At 37.4% G+C, this 26,848-nt stretch overlaps 1 protein-coding gene across 1 annotated transcript in view; it reads right to left on the bottom strand.

Annotated features, from left to right (window-relative positions):
- Positions 1-495: 495 nt before the first annotated feature.
- Positions 496-26,848, bottom strand: part of rad50 (RAD50 homolog, double strand break repair protein) — a 142,422-nt gene continuing 116,069 nt past the window's right edge. The window contains exons 23-26 of the mRNA XM_039774597.1: positions 21,908-21,993; positions 20,999-21,138; positions 5,692-5,825; positions 496-1,169 (exon numbers count right to left, since the gene is read on the bottom strand). Coding sequence (XP_039630531.1) covers positions 983-1,169; positions 5,692-5,825; positions 20,999-21,138; positions 21,908-21,993 — 547 coding nt within the window. The 3' untranslated portion in view covers positions 496-982. The remainder of the gene's footprint in view (positions 1,170-5,691; positions 5,826-20,998; positions 21,139-21,907; positions 21,994-26,848) is intronic.

The following is a 26,848-nucleotide window of genomic DNA, read 5'->3' as shown; positions in this document are numbered from 1 at the left end:
AAATGTTTGAAATATTAAAAGGGATAGGTGGACACAAAGTTTTTTATTTTTAACAATACAAGTTAACCCATGTTATTTGATTAACTGTGTTTTCCTTTCTAGCCACTGAGAAGCTGACACACAGAGAGATCAGCTGACATCACCAGGGAAGAGCAACACTCACTGTGTTCCAAGACAGCATCTGCATAGTTGATGGATGGAGCTCTCCGCTGAGCTCATGCCACAAAGTGCTTGTCTCTTAGCCTGAGAACGTGGGTTTGCAGCTCTCCACTGACAGTTCACCACAGCACAAACCTGTAAACTAAGATGCTTAATGGTGTGAGCCCACAGCAATTACATCCAGTACAGTTATAATAATTTACTCAAAATTTCATAAACTATGTGGACCCCTGTCAAAAGTGCTTATAATATTTTAGTATACCTGCTCTCTTAGTAGTTCAGTAACAGGCTTCCTCATTTGGGTTCATCACTGAATGAAAACCAGTAGGCTTCAAATGGCAGGAATCACTGATTAATTTATTTTTTCATACATTTACTAAGACAAGTAATTTTAAACTTGAATAATGCTTTAACAATAAAAAAAAAACAAAATTAGATTTATATACTGATATAGGAACCGTTCATTCTAATAAAATACAATTATTCAACTTATTTTACATGAATATAAATGGCAGGGTAAGGCTCTACCAATAACAAATTCTTTCTCCAAAAAAAAAATTATATCTATATCAGATGTTTCCAGCATTAGGTTGTATACAATCCTAAATATCAATGTGTCTGTTAAAGATATAATACACATTTTCAACTGATTGTATTACTGTATTAATATTTGATAGTATTTAATCCTTTTAACCATTTACAGGTAACCAAAACAGGGAAGAGGGTGAAATGAAATTAAAGTAAACAGAGACTTTCATATTTCTTCACAAATTTCAAATTTACAGTTAAACTTTTCATTGTAATATTGTTATATTAAATATATTTAATGAACATATGAGCTGAGAGATTGAACACTAGATTTTATAATTTCTGAACACTGGTCAATATTCTTTCTAATCCTATAGAAATGTTCCACATACTCTGAACGGCCCAAAAGCTCCACAAAGTCTTCATCATGGGTGATAATCAACAACTGAAAGTTGCGCTGCTGTGATCGACTCTTTATTATCCTGTAAGGTGAAAAAGAGGAAACAGTTCATAACATGCATTTTTGGAACACTTAATTAATAATCATTTGATACATCAAAGGCAGGAATAAATGCATTAGTTACCCATTAATCCAACCAGTCAGTAAGTTAAAAAAAATTGGTATGATTTACATATCCAAGTCAATTTTAGCCTGATAGACTTACACTTAATTTAAAATCAACAAAGGAAACAGTGCCTTAAATGAAAATCCATCCAGAGAGTGCCTAGAATCTGTAGAAGGATATTCCTTCTTCAGAAACACAACTACATATACCTGTGCAGTCATGCTTACAGAGGTTATTCATATTATTAATGTATAACCTTGTAGTTATTTTATTACAGTTTTGTTAATACTATCAATACTCATATATGATAGAACAGCAATATAAAATAATACCAGTGGAAAAATATAATTCCTATTTGTAATAATTACACATAATAATGGTCGATAATGGTCACACATAATAATGGTCGATAATGGTCAATCTGTAATAGTGGTTTACCTTTCAGAAGATCATATTCCTTGACAGCATGCTATGCGCATGTTCTCCTTACTGGGGTAGCTCTGTTGCATCACAGCTCATGAAGACTAAGTTCAAATAGCAGCCTCAAAATAATCTCAGGATTCTACATATTCACCCTTTACCTGCCTGGGTTTTGTTGCGTAGGTTAATTTGCAGCTCTAAATTAGCCCAGTAAGGTTGTGTGATTGTTCTAAAGCTAGTAATGCCAAGAATGAACTTGGCTTCTGCTCTTAACCTTTTCTTTTGCATTCAGTATTCTTACTGCTGCAATCATAAGAGAGGATTTTAGGTTGAAGAATTTGGCACTAGCTTTAAGTGCGCTGAGAGTTGAATTTTCCTCTCAAGTTCAGTATAGTAGTGATTTGCACTTTGTGCCCATTTTGACATTTTCACCTCTGTGTCTAGTATTCTAACATCATTTTGTTCTTTACCTTTTTTGTGTCTATTTAACACCATCTGTTTTTGACCTTGATTTCTGGACTTTAATAAATCTTACATACTTTTTACATGGCCTGCTCACAACTCAGAAGTCATCTCTTGCTCGTCTAAGTTATGTAACCCCTACTTACGCCCGAGTGCTTTCTAATCTAATTGTTGACTTTTCTCACTTTACAAGCTGATGCTGAATTGTTGCACTGACTAAGCAAACATTGCTTGAGGAACACCTAACCAGATGATGCATATCTCACACAATGCTATAGCTACACTATCTTTTTATCTTCAATGCCGCTCCCATCAGGCGACTGCAGTGTGATCACTGTTTTCTAGCATCAGAAATAAAATGAACCTGTAGGCAAATGAAGGCACTAGGGACGGAGCCCAAATTAATTCTTGTCAAGTGATGTTCAGGTGCTTCTGAAGATGCACCTTATTATGGAGAATCTTGGTACTGCTGAGATTTACTACGTTTTGTTCTCTTGCTAGATGTCTACACCTGTTCAGAGCCAATCAACTATTAAGCAACTTCAGCACTTAGTGCTAGATTTCTTCTAACCTTGAGAATAACTTTAAACAATTCTCCTTGTGTTGTACTTTAAATTGGGTTATTTATTAAGTGCCATCCAAACCCTTGGGAATTACCTGGATTTCTGCATTAATTATTCATAAAAATGTGGTCTGATCTGCAACTGAAGTCCTGTTCACATCAGATTAGTTTCACACCAGGAGGTGGGGTAAAGTAATAATTATTAGAGGATTTCTGTAATTTTGAAACCCTTTTTGGACAGTATTAGTGTTATCCCAAGAGCTGGGGTAAACTAAGTGATTGAAGTAGGCTGGTATGCATTGGTACTCTGTGCTGGCATTACTCCATTCCTAACTTAAAAGTACCAGAAGTCAATGAATGCGAAACAATGTATACTGTCAGCTCGGAACACATGGACCAAAAGTTTGCACCAACTTTTGTCAAAATATAATTGTTCATATCAGCGTGCCCTTGGACCTCTGAGGGGATATTCCCCCCTGTTATTTGGCACACACAAGGAACAAGCCCTGGGTAAAGTAATTACTACCTGGAGGAGTTCGGTAATTTTAGTTCTGAATGAATCATTTAAATGACTGAATTTTATTGATAAGTCAATTTCCATGGAACTAGTTTAACCTGGGGTGATTTTTTTAGTGACTTCTTATAGAAGATAGATATATTTAAACAGATATATATATATATATATATATATATATATATATATATATCATCTGTAAAAACATACTGACGTGCGCAATTTGGACTGGACTAAAATTACAGATATCCACCAGTAATATTTACTTTTAAAACTAATTCTTTCCAAATAGGGCTTAGGTCACAGTTATAGACAAACATAGCCAACCTAAACTGATGACACACAATTGTACTTCATTTTGTCAATAATGAACACATTGTTTAAACATGCAAAGTCAAGACCTGAAAAATGTATGTAAAGTCTTGCATTTACCAAGAAGTAGAACTTCTTTTAGTAGCAATAACCATTACCAAATGTTTCATGCAGCTGCTTACAAGACTTAAGAAGTGATTTGGATGATGTTGTGAACATTCTTAGTGATTTTTTTTTTTTATTACCAACATAGAATTGTGTGTTTTTCCAAAAAGCTCACTTTTTGTCTTATGAGGCTTCACATTACTTGGAGTGACTATCACTAACAAATTGAAGTGATTTCAACACATTTCAGCTCTAATCAAAATGACTGAGGGCAGATCAGATTTTAAAATTTGTTCTCACAAGCTTCTACAGGTGCACACTGGTCCCTATCCTTATTGACTGCATCACATCTTAACACCTGCTCAGGTCAAGAAAAAAGGACTGCATAAGGTGTTAAAGGCAGCACAAAATATTACCAGCACCCAATACTCTCTCCCTGAAAAATAACATGATAAACCTGCGCAGCTGCTTTTCTTATTCCTCCCTGCTGTTGTTACAGCATAGGTCCATAGGCAGTTGCACCACAAGTTGTAAGGGTTCTATACAGTCAATCATAAGAATATACAACAAACAGAGTTTATAAATATAAAACACTTACAAATACATATTGTATATAATTGTATATTGTATTTTTCTCAGCTGTTCTAAGGAAATACATAAATAGGAATGTCATTGTACTATGTGCACATGAAAATAAACTTGATTTATCCTAGAAGTGTGGAATATCCAGATGGTTGTTTGTAAAATTGAGATATGCAGCAATGTTTTATTTTGAGAGCAGCTGCTTGTTCCATGATGTCATTCCTAGAACTCCACTCTAGTTTAGCTTTTTTCTTATAGTGGACACATGAACAGATATTTGGCAAGTTAAGGAAATTTCAGCAGATCCTTAGCTGTTACCCTAGCACTTTATTCACCTCCTTCAGCCATGATCTTTTAAGGTCACGATCTTGGGATAGTAGCATCAGTTTTGCTGCACCTCAGAGTTCCTACTCCTGGTCACCATTCAGGGACTAGATGTAGAGGTGGTGCATTGCTTCAAGTAATTGGGGATCCACATCAATGACAGGATAGATTGGCATCATAACAAAAAAGAAACTATATAAGAAAGAGCAGAAAATACTATTTTTTTTCTAAGGAGACTGCATTCCTTTAATGTGGGTAATGACTGTTACGGCCACAGCAATTTTCAACACTGTAGGGTGCTGAATTGGGATCATAACTTCAGAAGATCCAACAAGCTGATTAAAAAAGGCAGACTCAGTTATGGGATACACTCTCAAACCCCTAGAGGTTGGAACAAAGGAGAGAATGAAAACAAAACTGAGTGGCATTATACACAATATGACACTTCCTCTCCCTGGCACAGTACTTTCAGCCAACAAATTATTCAGCAGAAGTGTGTCAGAATTATTATTAATCTTTTTAGTCATTCTGGTGTGTGTTCTGCTTGTATTTAGTTTTGTTTATTTATTTAACAAGATGCAGTAAAAAAGCCAAATTTTCCCATGGGGACAAATAAGGATGAGTTTATCTCTTTGCCCTCTCTCTCTCTCTCTCTCTCTCTCTCTCTACCAGTCTACAGCTTTACAGACTTTTTTCTAATTTGAACTATGAATGTTTAAAAGATGTACTTTATAGTGAAAAGAGCTACAAATCATATGTGCCACTAGTTTAAATAGATTGTGTTTGTATATTATTGTTACTTCAGATTCAAATCATCTTCAAAATAACAAAAAATGAACCATAACACTGTGCCATGCGAGGGCCCAAAACATCATTAGGAAAAATCATAACATGAGGCAATTCCAGTTGGTTCACAGACTTGTTCTTGAAGATGTTCTGTATCTAGAATGATTTTTATGTTTCACTGGATACATTTAGCTGCTAAATAACTGATATAGAAGATATGGATAAATTACCGTGGTGCTAATTTCTTTTAGTTGTACACTATGCCATGTAATGCTTTAAATACTTAGCTGTGTGCCTTTACTTTGTTCAATGCAAGTATTACTTCATTTTACTTAAAACATTCAACATTTCACATAACATGTTATACTTACTCAACTAAGGCATGTGCAAGGGATTCAATGTTCTCTCTATCAAGATTTGTCGTAGGCTCATCCAAAGCTAGTATACCACAGTTTAGGCAGAAGGTCTCAGCCAAAGCAAGTCGAATAATAAGGGAAGCAAGAACCTAGAGAAAAATAATTTTTACATTAGGCTTTCATTCCCTCATTTTTTTCATTCATTTGCTCATCATCCTTACTATAGTACAATCACTCAGGGAGGGGACGCTGGCACATGCATGTTGCTGCTGCTCCTCCCTTTTAACAACACTTTCTGTTAAAATTCATGTTAAATTTGCACTTCTTTCGTTTTTTTATTGTATATGTAGTTGACAGATGCATCTGACTCGAACTGAACTGATTCGGATTTATTTTTAATGACTTTATGGACTTTGCATTGACAGTGCAGGTTTTCAGTCTTGGGGAAAACTGATTCTTTGTGATTCACGGGACGAGTCTTATGAACTGGGGATTGTCTGTCTTCTGGATTATAATTAATATACTGGATTGCTCTATATTACTTCTATAAGTGCTTAACGACTGAGAAATTACTGATTTTACACCCACCTGGCTTATGTTTCTGGGGCAATCATGCCTGTGGCTTCACTCTATCGCGGATTTTAAATGTAAGCATATCTAAATATATATCGTGGATTTTTCTCTGGTTTGCGGATTTCTGCAGACAATGGGTCTTTTTATTTCTGGTGCGTGCTTCTTCAGTTGGTTTGCCCAGTTGATTTCATACAAGGGACGCTATTGGCAAATGGCTGAGAAGCAACCCAATCAGAGCATGTGGTTAACTTCCTGGGTGCTGATTGGCTCAGTGACAGAGAGCAGCATTCGATTCTGCTTTGTGTTAGCCAGCATTTCGTCTCGCTCATTCAGCATCAACGTGTTTCGCTGTGTAAAGAGTTAAGTTTTGTGCTCTTTTGTGTTTATCTTTTTGCATAGTCAGGCCCTGTAATGCTCTCCTTTGTTGTGCAGTAACATTTATCTTATCATTATCGGACAAGTCGTTGTGTCATTGTTGGTGAGTACCCATAACTAATTTTCTACGTACTTAGTACATGTACGTACATTTAGTGTAACTGTACACACATTTTATACAAATTTTCTTACATTGTATGTATTTATTGCTTGTGGCCTGTCTATCATATGGCTGTAAAATATGTGATATCGGAGACGCACCATATCTTTAAAATAACATTTAGGTTTATTTTATATTTACATGTTGTAGATTTTTCATTTATTTTTATATTACCTAATCAATTACAATGTGTTTCAAACTGTATTACGTATTGAATAAAACTCCTCAATGATATACGATACGTATGTTTGTGCATAATATATAAACAGTGTGATTACAAACATAATTCCAACGAATCTTACCTAATATCTAAGGGAATATAAAAGGTTTATGCTGTATAACTGTGTGGGAAATGTTTATAAGAGTGTGGGAGAGTTTATAAGGGCTTAAAATACATAAAAATAACCATATAAACATATGGTTTTTACTTCGTGGATTTTCACCTTTTGCAGGGGGTTCTGGAACACAACGAGGAGGGATCACTGTATAGGTATGTGGCTGTACATTGGAACATCCAAATTCTGATATCTTCATGGGCATCTTAGAAAATATCACCTACTATGTTCTTTCTGCTGGTTGCTATTGCTGCTCATCTGTGTGACCCCATCCCGCCTGTTCTAACCTTCTCCACTGTCCTGTGCTGCTTCTCTGCTACTATCGGATAAGTATTGCTCTGTATTATGTTAAAAAACTCTTGTGACAAACATCTTTATATTAAACAGTTGTACAGAACAAATGGTCAGATTGCAATGTATTGAAAGACGCTAACATTGTGTGGCACCCAAAATACTGCCAGGTTGCGAATGCAAAGTTCAATAGCAGTATTTGTTCAGGAATATACTATCCTATTCATGGCTTTGGAAATATAAATGTCAGTGTGCCAAATTGGCAATTTGTTAAAATAAACTCTGATCATGGATCTGTCCACAAGGAACCCTTGTCAGCTCATATCAAGATCTCTTAATTACAAAGCACTTGTGCTATCAAAATTCATTACAGACTCCAACCTTGACATGTTTTGCCTAACAGGACCTGGCAAAAACCAAACTATTTTATGTTTCTCATGAAGGCAACACCAGAGAGGCAAGGGACAGAAAGTGGTCATTGGAGCGGATTTCAACAGGAATGTTGGTGAAGGGAACAGTGGAGATGAGGAGGTGATGGGTAGGTATGGTGTCAAGGAGAGGAATGAAAAAGGTAAGAGGATAGTGGATTTTGCCAAAAGGATAGACATGGCTGTGGAGAATACGTATTTTAAGAAGAGGGAGGAACATAGGGTTACGTACAAGAGTGGAGGAAGATACACACAGGTAGATTACATCCTATGCAGAAGAGTCAATCTAAAGGAGATTGAAGACTGCAAAGTGGTGGCAGGGGAAAATGTAGTTAAGCAGCATAGGATGATGTTGGAGATCAAGAAGAGGAAGAGAGTGAGGGCAGAGCCAATGATCAAATGGTGGAAAGTTGCAAAAGGAAGACTGCAAGGTTAAGTTTAGGGAGGAGGTGAGACAGGCACTGGGTGGCAGTGAAGAGTTACCAGACAGCTGGGAAACTACAGCAGATGTAGTAACGGTGACAGCAAGAAGGGTGCTTGGCGTGACATCTGGAAAGAGGAAGGAGGAAAAGGAAACCTAGTAGTGGAATGAGGAACTACAAGAAAGTATAAAGAGGAAGAGGATGGCAAAGAAAAAGTGGGATAGGAGAGATGCAGAAAGTAGACAAGAGTACAAGGAAATAAGGCACAAGGTGAAGAGAGAGGCGGTGAAGGCTAAAGAAAAAGCGTATGATGAGTTAAATGAGAGGTTGGACACTAAGGAGGGAGAAAAGGACCTGTACCGATTGGCTAGACAGAGGGACCGAGCTAGGAAAGATGTGCAGCAGGTTAGGGTGATAAAGGATAAAGATGGAAATGTACCCACAAGCGAGGAGAGTCTGTTGAGCAGATGGAAAGAATACTTTGAGAGGCTGATGAGTGAAGAGAACGAGAGAGAGAAGAGGTTGGATAATGTGGAGATAGTGAATCAGGAAGTGCAACGGATTAGCAAGGAGGAAGAAAGGACAGCTATGAAGAGGATGAAAAATGGAAAGGCCATTGGTCCAGATGACATACAGCACCTATGGAAGCATGGAGGTGTTTAGGAGAGATGGCAGTGGAGTTTTTAACCAGATTGTTTAATGGAATCTTGGAAAGTTAGAGGATGCCTGAGGAGTGGAGAACAAGTGTACTGGTGCCGATATTTAAGAATAAGGGGGATGTGCAGAACTGCAGTAACTACAGGGGAATAAAATTGATGAGCCACAGCATGAAGTTATCAGAAAGAGTAGTGGAAGCTAGGTTAAGAAATGAGGTGATGATTAGAGAGCAGCAATATGGTTTCATGCCAAGAAAGAGCACCACAGATGCAATGTTTGCTCTGAGGATGTTGATGGAGAAGTTTAGAGAAGGCCAGAAGGAGTTGCATTGCGTCTTTGTGGACCTGGAGAAAGCATATGACAGGGTGCCTCGAGAGGAACTGTGGTATTGTATGAGGAAGTCGGGAGTGGCAGAGAAGTACGTATGAGTTCTACAGGATATGTACGAGGGATGTGTGACAGTGGAGAGGTCTGCGGTAGGAGCGACGGATGCATTCAACGTGGAGGTTGGTTTACATCAGGGATCGGCTCTGAGCCCTTTCTTATTTGCAATGGTGATGAACAGGTTGACAGACGACATTAGACAGGAGTCCACGTGGACTATGATGTTTGCTGATGACATTGTGATCTGTAGCGATAGTAGGGAGCATGTGAGAGAGGTGGAGATATGCTCTAAAGAGGAGAGGAATGAAGGTCAGTAGGAACAAGACAGAATACATGTATGTAAATGAGAGGGAGGTCAGTGGAATGGTGAGGATGCAGGGCGTAAAGTTGGCGAAGGTGGATGAATTTAAATACTTGGGATCAACAGTACAGAGTAATGGGGATTGTGGAAGAGAGGTGAAGAAGAGAGTGCTGGCTGGGTGGAATGGGTGGAGAAGAGTTTCAGGAGTAATTTGTGACAGATGGGTATCAGCAAGAGTGAAAGGGAAGGTCTACAGGACGGTAGTGAGACCAGCTATGGCATATGGGTTGGAGAAGGTGGCACTGACCTGAAAGCAGGAGACAGAGCTGGAGGTATCAGAGTTAAAAATGGGTGTGAAGAGGATGGATAGGATTAGAAATGAGTACATTAGAGGGTCAGTTCAAGTTGGACGGATGGGAGACAAAATCAGAGAAGTGAGATTGCGTTGGTTTGGACATGTGCAGAGGAGAGATGCTGGGTATATTGGGAGAAGGATGCTAAGGATAGAGCTGCCAGGGATGAGGAAAAAAGGAAGGCCTAAGCGAAGGTTTATGGATGTGTTGAGAGAGGACATGCAGGAGATGGGTGTAACAGAACAAGATGCAGAGGACAGAAAGATATGGAAGAAGATAATCCGCTGTGGCGACCCCTAATGGGAGCAGCCGAAAGAAGAAGAAGAAGATGAAGGCAACACCATCTGGATACATTTACTTCACAGAACTCTGCAGCTCAAAACAAGGAGGAGGACTCACTGTAATTGTTAGAACTGAACTAAACATCAAAAGAATCCCAACTGACTGCCCATTGACTTTTGCGTGTCTTGCTCTTAAGCTAATACCGAAATCAGGTCCTGCCTTACTCCTTGTTCTCTATTGTCCCCCAAAATAAAATGTGTCTTTTTTTAATCTGATCTGACTGAATTATTAACCCACTTAAGTTCCCTTTCACAGAGTCATTCTTTTTGGCAATTTCAACATCCATATTGACATTGCTACAAGTAAGCTGACAAATTAATTCCTATTTTTACTGGACAGATTTGACTGGTGCAACATGTTGATTTTCCGACTCAGTCTAGTGACTATACAGTATACTGTATATTGGACTTGATCTGTACATCTGGCTTATCTGTTGGCAGTTACTTGGGCCTCACTAATCATAAAACAGTATTTTTTCTCATTACCACTCCCCCTCCTCTAACCTGTAAACATCACATTTCTTTCAGAAACCTTAAAAATACCTGTCCTTCTATCCTTGCCAGGTCCATTTCTGATCTTTGTCTGTCTTCACCTATTCCATCAACACTTGATAGTTTTGTTGACCACTATAACACAGCCCTTCTTTCAGCACTGGATAAATCAGCACATTTAAAGCATAAGGAAGGTTCCTTTAAGCATTCAGCTCCAAGGTGCAATTCATAGTTATGGTCTATGAAAGAAGCTGGCTAATGCCTTGAGAGACTATCATGTAAGTCTGACCTAACTGTGCACATCCAGGCTTTCTCTGACCATCAAAGGAATGCACTTACTGCAGCCAAAAACACACATTATGGCAGAATAATAGGAAGTGGCCAGGATAACCCAAGGGATTTGTTCTCTGTGGTTAATAAACTACTTTAACCTGCATCTGGCCCAATTACTGCCTCTACCAAAGTCTGTGACAAATTCCTCCACTTTTTCCACAGTAAAATTAAAGATTTAAATAATTCAACTTACATAAATCTATCATCCATTTATATTTTTCCATGTCTTCCCACTCCATCTGGCTCTTTCTCTAAATTTTCACCAGTCACATCTGCATTTGTGTTGGTGTTACCAGTGTTCCCAGAAAGAGGTGTTTCATCTCATAGGGCACCCTGGATATCATCGAGAGGAGTCGCAGCGCACAGCTCAATGCCAACTCTGGTCTGTACCGGGAACTGAGAAGGACAGCTGTGAGGGCTCTGACGGCAGATAAAGAGGCGTTTTATTAGAGGAACCTGTGAGCAAGTGACACACCATCTGTGATCTAGCGACTCACGTCCTGCTTACAGAGGAATCGAAACATTACGCACATCTGAATCTGTTCCTCAGAGAATCGCAGTCAGGGCGGCTGATGGAACGGTCCTTACGGATGACACTTCAGTTGTGACCCGCTGGGCTGGCTACTTTGAGCAGTTGTTCAAAGCTGATCCTCTGGCTACGACATTGGATATCTTTGGGTCCACGGCTCTTGAGGCTGATACTCTGATTAACTGTGAACCACCCAATCTCACTGAGATTGCACAGGTGGTGAACCAGCTGAGGGGGGCAATGGCTGCAGGGATCTGTGGTATCCGGGGTGAACTTCTCCAGGCTGGTGGTAAGGCTGTCCTCCTGGCATTGCAAGCAATCTTTGCTTCCATTTAGGAGACTGGCATCATCCCAACTGACTGGAAAACAGGACTTGTCGTCCCTATCTGGAAAGGGAAGGGTGATCGGCTGGATTGCAGCAACTACAGGGGGATAAACACTGCTCTCAGTGCCGGGTAGGATCAATAGGATCCGTGATCACTTGCTCACCTACCAGTGACCGTAACAGTCTGGTTTTACGCCTAAGAAGTCTACCATCGACCGCATCCTGGCACTGAGAGTACTCATGGGGCACAAACGCAAATATTGGCAGAGTTTCTTTGCAGCCTTTGTCGATTTTCACAAAGCATTCGACTCAGTTGATCGAGCTGCCCTGTGTGACATCCTGAGGGTTCTTGGGATCCCCTCAAAGTTGCTGAATATCATGGCTGGCCTGTACACTGGTACTGTGAGTGCTGTGCAGAGTGGAGGCAGGACCTCTGCATTTTTCCCTGTTGATTGTGGGGTTAGTCAAGGGTGTGTTTTTGCTCCTACTCTGTTCAATGCTTGTATGGACTGGGTGTTGGGCATGGTCATGGGGTCAAGCGGCTGTGGGACATCTGTTGATGAAGAAAGATTCACGGATCTTCACTTTGCTGATGATGCTGTGATCTTCGTGGCGTCAATGGAGCCTCTGATTGTGACGCTTGACAGAGTGAAAAGTCGGAGTGTCTAGGCTTGCGAGAGTTCTGGATAAAACCAAAGATCCAGGCTTTTAATGACCTCTTGGGCACAGCCATCAGCAGTGTGTCTGTTTGCAGAGAGAGTGTTGACCTTGTTGAGAGTCTCTGGTGACTCTTCCTGTGAAGTCAGTAGACAGATTGGAAGAGCATGGGGGGTCATAAGGTCACTGGAAAGGAGTGTGTGGCGCTCCCGATATCTATGCAAAAGAACGAAGGTCCAAGTCCTTTAGAGTCCTGGTGCTTTCTGTCTTGCTATATGGTTGCGAGACATGGAGATGAAGACTGGACTCCTTTGGTACTGTTTCTCTATGAAAAATCCTTGGGTACCATTGGCTTGACTTTGTGTCGAATGAGCGATTGCTCATGGAGTTCCGAATGAGGCACATTACCTGCATTGTGAGGGAGTGTCAGTTACGGCACTACGGCTATGTGGCACATTTCCCTGAGGGTGGTCCGCCTCATAAGGTCCTCATTGTTGAGGATCCGAGTGGCTGGACCAGGTCAAGGGGTCGCCCACGTAACACCTGGCTGCGGCAGATAGAGGGTTATTTCCAGAGGTTGGGACTGGACCGTGAGTCTGCCTGGGGGGTTGCAAACCGGGATCCCGAGTTGTTTCGTCGTGTAGTGGGCACGGCAACGCACTGTTACCAGCGCATGCTCCCCGACTTGACTTGACCTCTGCATTTGTTAATGATCTGCTTTCTAATATGAGGCCCACTACCTGTGTTCTGGACCCCATCTCCACCACACTTCTTAAATCCTGCCTTCATGCCACAATCTCAACTATTACGTCAATAATAAATACATCCCTCGACACTGGCTTTGTGCCAGCCACTGTTAAAATCGCTTCTGTAACCTCACTGTTAAAAAAAGTCTGATCTAGACAATCTAACAATTTTTGGCTTATTTCTCACTTACCTTTTCTGTCAAAAGTTCTTGAGTGTGTTGTAGCCTCCCAACTCAGCAATTACTTAACCACTAATTGATACAACCCATTCAGTCTGGTTTCAGGGCAAAGTACAACTGTGAAACTACTCTGCTTCAGGTAACTAATATTTACTTTGGACAAACAAGCATATTAACTTTGTTAGATCGTAGTGCAGCATTTGACACTGTCAGACATGACATTCTATTGTCCAGAATGGAGAACATGTTGGGTATCTCTGGCACTGCCTTCCAGTGGTTTAAGTTCTATCTGTCTGACAGGCAAAAGTGTGTTAGTCTTGGCAACAGCAGATCCAGCTCTGTGCCAGTCATAAAAGGGGTTCCTCAGGGCTCTGTCCTCAGACCTCTGCTCTTCTGTATCTATAAGCTTCCCCTTGGCCATATCATTTCTAGCTATGGACTGGGTTGTCATTTTTATGCAGATGATATTCAACTCTATTTCAATGTTAAAAACAAACTTTATCAGAGGAGAACTCTTGAAAATTAAACTGCAACAAAAATTAACTCCTGCAAATTGGAACTAAAGCACAACTTAAGAAAATGAGCTTCTTCTCAATCACTCTTGACGGTGATCTCATCAGACCTTCTTCTAATCCAAGGAATCCTGGCGTCATTTTTCGTTCCTCCCTTTTTTATTCCACCCACATACACCACATTAAGAATCTTTCTGACTTTCATCTCTGCAACATATCCCATGTTCGGTCCTTCCTCTCCTTTTCTAATGCCAAGAAACTTGTCCATGCTTTGATCACATCCCACATTGATTATTGTAACTCTCTACTGGTAGGCACCGCTTATAATGTTATATCACAGCTCCAGCTGTTTCAAAACTCTGCTGCAAGAGTTCTAACACAAACCAACAACAAGCAACAGTAATCACATAAAACCTATCCTGCTTCGCCTCCACCAGCTCCCTGTGTCTCACAGAAATGAATATAAAATTTTATTAACCTAAAAAGCTTTAAATGGCCTCGTGATTAGACTTCATCAGTGACCTTCTCCATCATCATGCTCTCTGGTTCACCCACTAAGGTTTTCTAAATCTGGCAATCGTGTTGTGTTCCTTACTAGCCTGCACTCTATGGGTGACAGAGCCTTCAGCTGTATAGCACCCGGACTTTGGAATGACCTCCCTAAATTAATTAGGTCAGCTGACTCCATTCATTCTTTTTAGAAAACAGTTTAAAACTCATCTGTTCAGGAAGGCTTTTAACTTAACCTGACATTCTGCCTCCTCTTTCTCTCTGTCCGGAAGCTCAGTATAATATGTGTGTGTGTTATATCACAAATTATGTTATTTGCTAGGCCTTCCTTTATTATTGAATTTAGTATTTTACTCTGGTTTATTGTCTTTTATTCTATTTAATGCCTTTGTATAGCCTAACTCTATCTGTTTGAATGTTCTATTCAGGAAACATCTGTATCCAACGTTTCATATACCTGCTGTTTCATTATGAGACTCTGTAAAGTGCCTTGAGCATGGGAAAGGTGCTGTATAAATAAAATGTATTTGTTATTATTTTGTTTAATTTTTGGATACCTGATTAGGTGACCCTGCCTTGTGTACCATTCAAATGCTGATGATTTCCTGCTAGTTGCCCACTTGATTTTTTTTTTTGTTCTTTACTTTGCCTTATACAATTTCTTGTATTAGGAATATGTTTTTGCATACCCCTTGGGGTCAGAGCGCAGGGTCAGCCATTGTACAACGCCCCTGGAGCAACTGAAGGTTAAGGGCCTTGCACAAGAGCCCAGCAGAGGAGGATCTCTTTTGGCAGTGACGAGGATTTGAACTGGCAACCTTCGGTATACCAGCACAGATCCTTAGCCTCAGAGCCACCACTCCGCCCTAATTTAATGAGTAGATTCTTACAGTTGAATATGAACAACTCTGAAGTGTTTCTTATAGGATATGTACAATAATTTATCTCAAACATGTGGACTCCTCAATAGATCTCAGCTCCTGCAAACTTTACCATTCTGCACTTTTGCCAACCTTAAACCTGTACTTGACAGAACTATGAGCTCTGAAAAAACGCATTTCTGCAATGGACAGGACATATTTTGATTGTTAATGGCAAACTGTTCGAGCTTGTCCCTTTAACTAAAATTCTCTGTTACACCTTCACCCTAAGCAGGTTTATGTAATTCTCTTTTCAATGGTTTCAAAAAGGGGTGCAACACTCATTTTTCTTTCTTTCTCCAAGTGTGCAGAAAGATAGAAAGCTGGTAACACATTTATTAAGAATTATTAAAAACTACTCATATGTTTTCATATTTCGTATATATGTATATAGTATATTCATTCTCACAATATACAATACACTGACTTATTCAACCACTGATTCAAGGTTGACTGCCTGGCAGAAAGTAAAAACCTCTAACTCAATTAATCCAATTTAGAGTTGGATGGGGACGCACACAAAGCAAGGAGGGGAACAGGCCTGAACAGTACATCAGTTTATTGCAGGCCAGCTGATGTACGCTACTGCACTCACACTCACACAGGAGTGACATAAGATTGTTAAACCCAACTTGAAAGTCTGTGGGGATGTGGAAGGTGTACCTAGGCCAAAAGAATGTCAACACAGGAAGAAAATTTGAAGCCACCATCAAAAACAACTGAGCACAAGAAGCTGTATCCATAAGAGAGCAGCACTAACCACTGTGCCAAAAAAAAAAAACTGGAATCACCCCATTCACATGTTTTATTTTGAAATGTTCCTAATATATTTATTTATTTTTATTTTTCAAATACAGGGTTACAACAGTCTGCAACCAGTGTAATGTAATTAAAAATGATACATGCAATGAATGGAATATTATAGTGAAGTAAAAGCCACCCATCTTCTATTTTGAGACTTTTTTATTACGGTCTAACATAAAAATGCCGGTAAAAACAGAAATTTAAATAAATTAAACAAAAAATGTTACCTTGAAAATAAACTTTCTTCCCCTAAAGTAGCCAACATTACTGTCCTGTTCTGTAAGACCTGTTGGTATTAAGCATTCTCTTTCCAAATCAAGGGATTTCAAGTGTAAATAATGACATTTTCAAGGAAAGTGGATACATTATCTCTCTTTGGCTTAGTAAATTCACTGTTCAAATATTATTGAAATAATGGCAAACAATGTGTTAGAAAACGGACCAAAGAATCCCTCCATCCGTGGCCACAATTCAAGAGAATATAAAAAATAGCATTATGTAGCTTGGGCTTCTGTCACAGCAAGTGGATTGGTTAATAGAGTGTGAACTTCAGGATTCTGAAGAGTTCTTCAGAACTTACATTATTTTTATAATTAAGATGCATATTTTCCTTGAGGTTTCAACATTTTCTCAATGCTGATTACATGTGTATAGCACTAAGACTACCATTTAATAATACATAGCACAGATACCAGATACTTGTCAGTAATTTCTCTGATAAAATCATTCCTTCATTCAGTTATACATGTACATCTGATTTAGTCAGAAACAAGAAACACGTAGTAAAAATGCTGAAAATCTGAATTCACTCCTTTTATGGTCTACTTACCCAACTTCCTGAACAGTAAGTGAGAAGCAAAAGCTTCCTTTTTAAATTAAGTATGGAGTGGAGTTCCCCTACAGGTGACTGTTTTTTTCCTTCTTGGAGATCAGTAACTCTCATTTATATACAAGTACATCTTAAAACATCTTCCAATCATGTTGGTGAAATTGTATATTTGTTTATAATGCATTTCCTTTTTGGTTTACAATTTTATCACAAACCTGGTCAATGATGAAAATTAAAACATACTAAAACACAAACACCAGCATACAATCATAATAGTCTAATAACCATCCTAAAGGTTAAAAAGTGAACAAAGTAAAATACTTGTTTAAAACAAGTTTACTGTAGTTTGTACTGTTTCACTCTTCATGATTAAATGGTGCCTAATACCTGTTACTACTATGCTGCATAAAAAACATTATATTAATGTAACTGTATAGTGAATTGACAAAAATGTCTTGCTGCTTGCATCAAATAAGATACAAGAAGAAAAGGTTTTAGATAAAATAGAAATAAGCATAACATTGTGTGTAAATCCATATCCACTTAACAATAATATCCAGTTGAAATATAAATGTTCACCAGGCACTACACTCACCGCTTAACAATTATGAAAATTAAGTTGTCAAATGAACTCAAATAGAATTTTTTTATCAAGTAACTAAACATCTAACAGTTAGTAAAACTTTTTATGTTTATTTAAGGCCATTTTTCAAGTGGTATAACATTATATTAATGAAAGGTTTGATCATGTTACGCACTCCTTACTATATATTACAAAGGTCAATTGAGATTACTTTTTAAATATTAAGATAATTTGCTTTATTGTATTTTCATATTGAAGGGGAATGTAAAATCAAGTTAGAAGCTATACTTTTTCTTTTCAGCATGTATTACTGAGCCAAAGTTATCATCACATGACTAGCATTAAATGATTTAGCAGGAGGTATGAGAAGTGAATGCTGCAGCATATAAACATAAGAAAAATTCAGTTAACAGATATACATTCTATTATTAAAAATACGATGGGGTTTACTCATTCTTTTACTATATTATGAATGTTTTAATGTTATTTTTAATCAAGAAATATCTTATAACTAACCAAATTTCAAAACATTTACTTACTTTGTACATTATATGGATGATGATGGACAAATCTGGGCTTGGTGGATACACTGTAAAGTTTGGTGGAGGATGGATAATGATCTGGGATTGCTTTTCGTGGTTTGAGCTAGGCCCCTTGATTCCAGTCAAAAGTACTGTTAATGCTACAGCATACAAATACATTTTAAACAATTGTGCACTTCAAACTTTGTGGCAACATTATGAGGAAGGCTCTTTTTTGTTTGAGCATGATTATGCTCAAGTGGTCAGCACAGAGCCCTGATCTTAACCCCACTGAACAACTTAGGGATGAACTGGAATACTGATCATGTGCTAGGTATTCTGATCCAACGTCTGAACTCACTTTTGGGTGAATGTGCACAAATTCCCACAGGTACACTAAAAAATCTTGTGGAAAGCCTTACAAGAAGACTGGAGGAATTCATTGCCACAAAAGGGTGGTGGGTCAGCTCCATACTAATACCCATGGTTTTGGAGTGGGATGTCTAACAAGCTCAAATAGGTGTCCACAAACTTTTGGTCAAATAGTGTACCACTTGATACACTGTTGTTAATGAATGTCAGTTAAAAAAAAAAAAAAGACAATATGGAGTCAAAAACTTTGAACAAATTGATAAAAATTGAAGTCCAATACTGTATACCAATTTTAAAGAAAAAGTACTCATGATCTAATTAAGAAAGATAAGAACATGTTCAATATTTAGTAGATTGGGGGAGTTTGCCATTTTTTCTTTTATACTAAAAGTAGAAATAAACATGTTATGCATCAGCAAACATCTGAAATAATTTGTAAGCAGCATGGATGACTGATATGTGCTGGTGGGCTTAAGCATTAGATTTTTCTACAAAAACTCTGCTTGAAAAAAAAACCATTAAGTGTATGTTTTAACATGAATGTGTATTAATTTAACAATTAAACAGGTTAAATGACAGTTTTTTTTAATAATCCAAAGGCACAGAGGCATCTGACATTTATCACTCAATCTTATAATCCAGGTACCATGAGCGCAAGTGTCCAATTGTTAAATTGATGCTTATCAAGTTAATATAGTTGTGTTGACTTGAAAATGAAGAATATGTTTCACTTATAAAAACAAAAAGTAAGAAGTTTTCTAGGGCATTAATGAATAAAGAAATGCATCACATGTATATATCTTGAGAGATGTGTGCATTAACAGAATTCAACTGAATTTTTTTATTTGCATATATCTGCATATATATTGTACTATTTAATATAGATTGTTATTGTTATACAACCAGGATTGTGTTTCCATAGGCTTATTCAGCTTTTATATTTTCACTTTTTTTTTTTGACTTTTCAATACTTTAGCAATTTGATTTGAAAATATGGGGGATGTTCAAAAAGTTTCAGCGCTTTTTTTTTAACTCTGTTTATTAAGGATTTCAAAAACAAATGACACCACTTTTCTACATAGTCACCTTCGTTTGCGAAGCGTCGTACCAATTTTTTAATGCCCAATTACTACTCCTCCCATCTTCACCATTTCCAATGAAAATATAAAAGTGCGAAAACGTTTTGAACGCCTCTCGTATTATGATGGCTGAAAGAAAGCGTACCTGTGTACATGACTTGATAGTCTACTGTAATGTTTAAATTCAGAATCCCACTTGTTATGAGACTGACACTAACCTGTCACATTAGCAGATTATTTAGATAAATGCAAAATGGCAGGAAGGAGAATAAACTAAGACAGTAGGCTTGAAAACAAGGTGAGCCACCGTAGCAAAGGAAGCAGTATTTGAATGTTTTTTAATAACATAAATCATAAGTCATAATATTAGGAAAGTTTACTGACATTGAAATATGATACTTGTGAAATAAAACTTGTTTGGGAGGCAACAAATCCAGGGACTGGCTCTTGAGGTGAACTAAATAACTTCCATCAGTATAACATTTGAGCTTTCTTTTTTTTTTTTCTGCACTTTTGCGATAGTATATAGGGGAGTTATCCAAGTTGTTTTGACAGCTTTTCTCATAGCTTATACAGGACCAATAAGGCCTACGTAATGCACAAATGGTGTCATTTTTGATTACAACCCTGTGTAAAACACGATTCTTTTGCCAAATCCAAGTAAATTCAAAGCCAACAATGCATTTTGGGAAACTCTTTATTTCCATAACAAAAGCCAAAATGCATCTATTACTCATTTTATCTTATGTAACAAGACCTTAAAAAGGCTTCTTTAATACAAAACATTAGCATAACGGTTATTCATCTGTGCAATGTGGTTTTGGAATGGTCAGAGGTGGCTTAAGTGAGAAATACTGTATGTCTCATGATATTGCATACTTCACTATGAATCCTTCATATTCATAAGTAATTTTACCGGCATTCCAAATGACACACGCACTTTTATGAAGAGTCACTTTACTGATGTTTTTTAAGTGTTATGAACATCAAAAGAAGTCTTTGTTAAGGTCTTCTTACACAACAGTAAATGAGAGAATATATACAGTACATACATTAAAGTGTTAACGAAAACTCTTATCCATATGCATTTCATTCATTTTTAAAACCAATTAAAATTTTGTTTAAATGTCTATATGTCAAAAAGGTAAACCAAGTGATTTATTGTAGGGACTGAATGTCCTTAGTCATTAGGTTACAGAATGACCTATTACCAGTGACACTTCTAATACTGTGTTAAAAATCTGTGAAATCCTTTCATTAAAAGATTTGTAAATTAATCTAAAACATTTAAATACAAATGGTAACCCTTACCTTTTGTCCAGCACTACATCGTCCTCTCATATCCAGTGCTGTGTCACCCTTGACCATTACAACACGGTAATTATATGTTCTTCTTTTGTCAGTTGAAATATTTTCATCAGCATCAGAACGGATTTCGACATATTCAATATCTAATGAACAACACAATAGTTAATATTTTTAAAAAGTGAATTTTGCCATGTTTTCACCTAATACACAGTATATGTAAATGACTGTGAAATATTTTGTCAACAGTTATTAAATTTCCAGTCTGATGGGAAAACAAGTTACAGGTTTAGATTCACATTACACAAGGTGTGCTAAACTACACATTATTTAATTTTTAAAAAAATTGTACGGTTAGCAAAGAGAATTCCTTGTGAACTTCATAGGAGCAAATGGTTTAGGATAGTTCTACTAAAAAGATGCATTAAGATGTATTATTATAATAGTTTACAGGATCTTTCTAAGACTTTGCAAGACCGAAAGATAAATTTTAGGTATGAAAATCTGGGCTTGATTTATTCATTTTCCTTTTTAAGTGACTAAATGAAGATACAGAAAGTCACACAATGATTTCTGTAAGAAAGTCTCAATTAACCAATGATTATTTAAAATGACATAACTGTTTCTTAAAAAATATAAGTTAAAAGCTATAGATGTTAACTTGCCATTTAATATACTGATAGAATATTCTTGTAAAACCTATTCCTACACACACAACTGCCTAATTAAAATGTCTTTGTAAAGAATATAATGCTGCACACAGTTTCCACAAACTATCTTTTATTAACATATTGCAAAATATTTCTACCATCAGTGCTATATAACACACTAAGGAAAACTGACTACAAATAAGTGGGTTTAAGCACTTGCCAAAACTGTTCAATTTTTACTTTACTTGCCATATATATTTAATACCTTGTCCCCTATATGTGCTTCTCCATAGGTCACGAATTATTTTGTTGATTTCTTCCATCTTCATACTATGAAATTTCATTATTGCCCTGTACAAGTGCAAGAAGAAAATGCGATAATTTAAAAGTTACTTGAACAGTAAAAGTGCACAACCAAGCAGTGCTTCTAAATAAAAACTACTGGGATGTCTGTTAATAATGGGGTATGTAGTTTAGAAATGAGCTACTTCTATAATAATATCAGTTGAGAAATAATATACTGTATATTTTATAAATACAAAATATTTCTCATTAGAAACAAAAATCAGTATGCCATACTACTGCTTTTTCTGTCTTCACCACTAGATGGTGTATTCTATTAATACAGGTTTGTAACTTTAAGACCAATTGACATTTAAAGCTATCAGATAATTCATTTTTTAGATTAGGAAATCATTTTTTAAAAAATATTCATTACAACAGATGTGTTTATAGAAGTAGGGTGAAGTACCATGTTAGCCATTATGGATGCAATGAGAAGTGAAGCAAAATGACACCTTTTATTGGCTAACTAAACAGATTAAAGTTACATTTTGTAGTATTACTAAATTATTGATGATGCAGTTAAAATAACTTATTTAGTAGGAAAACATGACAACCAGAAATTAAGGTTGTTATTATATTTTGTTGAAGAATCACAAGTAAACAAAAGAATTAAGTTTAATATGGTAGCATAAAAATGATAAACAAATGCAAAAACACAAACTACAAAAATGCATTTTAAAATTTTCACTAGTGTATGTATGTGTGTGTTTGTGTGTTCACCTTGCAATGGACCTGGGTCCAGTCCAGGGATTGTTCCAGCCTTGTGCCCAATGATTGCTGGGAAAGGCTCCAGCTGACCTGCTACCCTGCCCTGGGTAAGTGGAATGGGAAAATGGATAGATGGACTGATGAATGGAGTATCTGTTAAAAGGTAGAAATTCCTACCAAAAACTTTTTTATTTGACTATTGACAATGCTGCTTCAAATGTTTTTTACAATCATTAGTTTGTTCTTTTTATACAGTATACTGTTATCAACAAAATGGTTTAACAGAAACATGACTATTCATGGTACATCATTCAAACATATGCTTTTCCTTAATTAGATTTTACAGCTTCAGTGGTACTTGGTGAAGGAAGATACCTGAGCACTCCAAAGGGGATTTTAAATATTGGCTGAAATGGTTGGGCGTTTGAAAATTCTTGGGGCTTAACAACTTTGACTGTTTTGTTGAAAACCAAAATAATCACAGTCAATATTACAGGTTACATACAAGTAATGTGCTTAATATATTAATGATAGGGGATTGAGGGATCAACATAAGTATAGACAAAGTGTTAAGAAATTAAAATCAATAAAATTTGTATGAATGTTAGAAAACAGCATATATACTTAATATTCTAATTGGATATGACACATATACCAAAAGCAGATTTATAATTTGTTTATTCTCCATAGTAATCTACCTCAATAGGCATTGCTTTATGCATATTGTACATTGCATGATTAAGATACCGTGGGTCCTCGTTATTTAACTTCATTTTAACTTTTTGTACAGTATGTTGTGTCACTTTTCAATCTGCTTAATATGACACTATTAACCAGATGTTTATTTCAATGATATATTTATTTGTGTATGTATTGGTGTGTGTGTGTGTTATACATATATATATATATATATAGTGTACACATACGTATACGTATGTATGATTGTATTTTTGAAAGGTGCAACATACTATACTAAAAACATTCTTTTTAAATTCTCTGTTAAAAGTAAAATTAAGTTAAAAAAATGATCAGTAATATTAATCAGATATACCTGATTACCTTTGTCATGTATCATGCAGACATTAGAGCTGTTGCCTCAAATCTCCAAAATGCTGGGTTCACATTCTAGCTAATACAGTATCGATGGGAAATAAAAGTAGTTTCTGCATATCTGCATTTCTTTTCTTCTTTGTATTCCACCTCTCCCTACACATTATAAAGATGTGTGCTAGGTTATCAGCTGTATTGGCCCCAATTGAGTGAATGTGGGGAAATACGTAGGTGATGAGTTACCCTTTTATGAGTGATGCTGCTGGGAAGGTCTCTAGCTTTTGAGGTCCTGATTTGGTTTAGCAGGTTTGACAACTCCCAGTTGCGGCCAGTCTGCCGCTCGCATTGTGAAGAGGGGGCTGAACGCACCCCAAGGAGATGTGGTCGCTCCTGTGAAACCACCTCTTAAATGGTGATACAATGGGAAACAGTTTTTTTTTTTTTTTACCTCCTCTTTACTCGATCAGCTGCTGGCTGCAGGCGCTTCAAACATTTAAAAGCCTGTACAGCAGCTGTCCTACTCTTTGTCTTTCACTTCTGGCTCTTGGTTAAGTCTCATCTCGCAAGACAGGAGTTCTTGATATTTTTTAGTTTCTAATTTAAAAATGGAATAAGAATCGAAAAATCTAACAAAATCACATTAAAGTTCGATAAATTCTGAAAATAATGATACGAAACATATATACTGTATGTAAGTTTTAAAATAAGCCGATGTAAAGCGTGACAAAAAAGTTACATTTAATTTAATCCACGGCTTCTCCACTGTTTTATTGTTCATTTATTACGATTATAGTTATTGTGTAGGTATTTTAGACTCACTTTACATTGTTCAGGTACTCATTCCCTTTATCATTCCAACAGTACCCCCATTAACATGTCTATCGAGGTGATCACCATCGATTAAAGAACTGTAACTTACCGAGTGGTTTCCATGCCTGGAGATGGCACCTACCTTTTCCATTCTCTTTGTTACATATTGCACGGCCATATCAGGCTCACTCTTGATATCTGGAGGAACATTGTGTCTTATGTATTGAATGACTGGGACAGGTTCAAGGTGTGGACTGATGACGATACAGGAGATAATTATACTACACAGGAGCACTAGAAGAGTGAAATGCTTAAGCCCTTCACCTATGGATCTGCATGTGAGTTGATGGCTGCCGCTGAATTGTTCGGTTGTCGCTTTCAAGTGTACCGAAATGGACAAATATTTTACACCTTTCGACAACCGCCAGTGCCTCTTAAACATCTTAGATTCACAGGTGATGATTTCAGTAGTGGACACTTTGATGTTTCTGAATGTTTAAACTCTCAAAAGCTGGATGTGAAGTTATCGATGAAACCTGTTGTATACTTACAACGCTTGACAGATGCCGAATGTCTCTTCAACACAAGTCCTACAAATGCTGTCGTAATTGAAACAAACCATGAAACTCAAACCGATTATGACAGCAGCAATCCAAGCTGTGAGATTTGAAACAAGATTACTCTTCACATGGCCAACTGTATGTTGCATGCTCAAGAGTAAGCTCAGCGCACAGCTTGGTCATGTTACAACCGGAGGGCCGAACTCACAATGTGGTATACAAAGAGATCCTTAACAAATAATTATTGGTATATTTTCCCTCAGTTTAAAAAGGTTTAATTTTCTTCTTAATAAAAATTTTAAGGCAGTACTTCTTATAAACTCGGTATTTTGCTAGTATATATATATATATATATATATATATATATATATATATATATATATATATATATATATAGAGAGAGAGAGAGAGAGAGAGAGAGTGATATATCTATTATATAAAAAAATTTTGTGTCAAGATGTGATCTTCTCTGAGAGACACTTTGAAGTCTCATGAGACTTCTTGCACATCACACCCTACTTACAAACAATTTCTCGGAGACACTTTAACATCCCACGAGACAAGGAAGTGAGACAAAAGGACAGCTGCTGTACAGGCTTTTAAATGATCTTTGTGTAACGCGACATGCAAATTACACAGCTCGATAGCATCAGCTACTGTACAGGCTTTTAAACGATCGACGTTCAGCGTGACATGCAGATCACGCAGCTCAGTAGCAGCAGCTGCTGTACAGGCTTTTAAATGATCGACACGCAGCGCGATATGCAGATCACGCAGCAAGCCAGAAGCTGATCTGTCTTTAGCATGCGTTCCCCCCCCCCCCACAATGCGAGCGGCAGAGACGCAAAGTGGCTAGCATGAAGTGCGCCCCCGGGGGTGGGCGTTGTGGGGTGGGCAAGCAAAGTGAGTAGGGAGCACAGATAGATAGATAGATATATATATATAAACAGATATAGATATATATATTGTAAACAGATATACTGTAGATATATATATATATATCTATATATATATATAAAATTACTAAAAGTAAGCTGAAATTAGTAACTAAAAGGTGGATTACATGACATTCTCAGGCATATCTTAATCCAACTCAGGGCTGCAGGGGTTGGAGTCTATGCCTGCAAGAGTGCATACAAGGCAGGAAACAGCCCTGGATAGAATACCGATCCATTGCAGGACCCTTTCAAAGTACACATCCATGCTGGCACTCACACAAACATAACCAGCATATCTTTAAAAAGAGGAAAACCACACTGCATACTCAATGAATGGTTGTGGGACTCTAAACCAGGGCACTGGATCTAAACAGTGGGGGAATTGCATTTACTTAAATATTAACAGTATCATTAAGTATCTATACTAATAAAAGGCAAAGCCCTCGCTAACTCACTCATCACTAATTCTCCAACTTGCCGTATAGGTAGAAGGCTGAAATTTGGCAGGCTCATTCCTTACAGGTTACTTACAAAAGTTAAGCAGGTTTCATTTCGAAATTCTAAGCGTAACGGTCATAACTGAATCCTACTTACGTACATATATACGTCCATAGCCTGCAGCTCGGTCACCGTGTGAGGCGGCATTGCGTCCCCCATCCCCACGCCTCCCACGTAGTTGGCTGACTGCCTATATTGCGTCCCCCATCCCCATGCCTCCCACATAATTGGCTGCCTGCCCATAAAAGGCCGCCTGTCACTCCGGTCTCTTCATTCCCTTCCTTCCTTCGCCACGGT

This window comes from Polypterus senegalus, chromosome 13, assembly GCF_016835505.1.
Source record: "Polypterus senegalus isolate Bchr_013 chromosome 13, ASM1683550v1, whole genome shotgun sequence".
Classification (NCBI taxonomy): domain Eukaryota; kingdom Metazoa; phylum Chordata; class Cladistia; order Polypteriformes; family Polypteridae; genus Polypterus; species Polypterus senegalus.
Note: the sequence above shows the minus strand (reverse complement) of the source record. Positions and strands in the feature narration are given on the sequence as shown.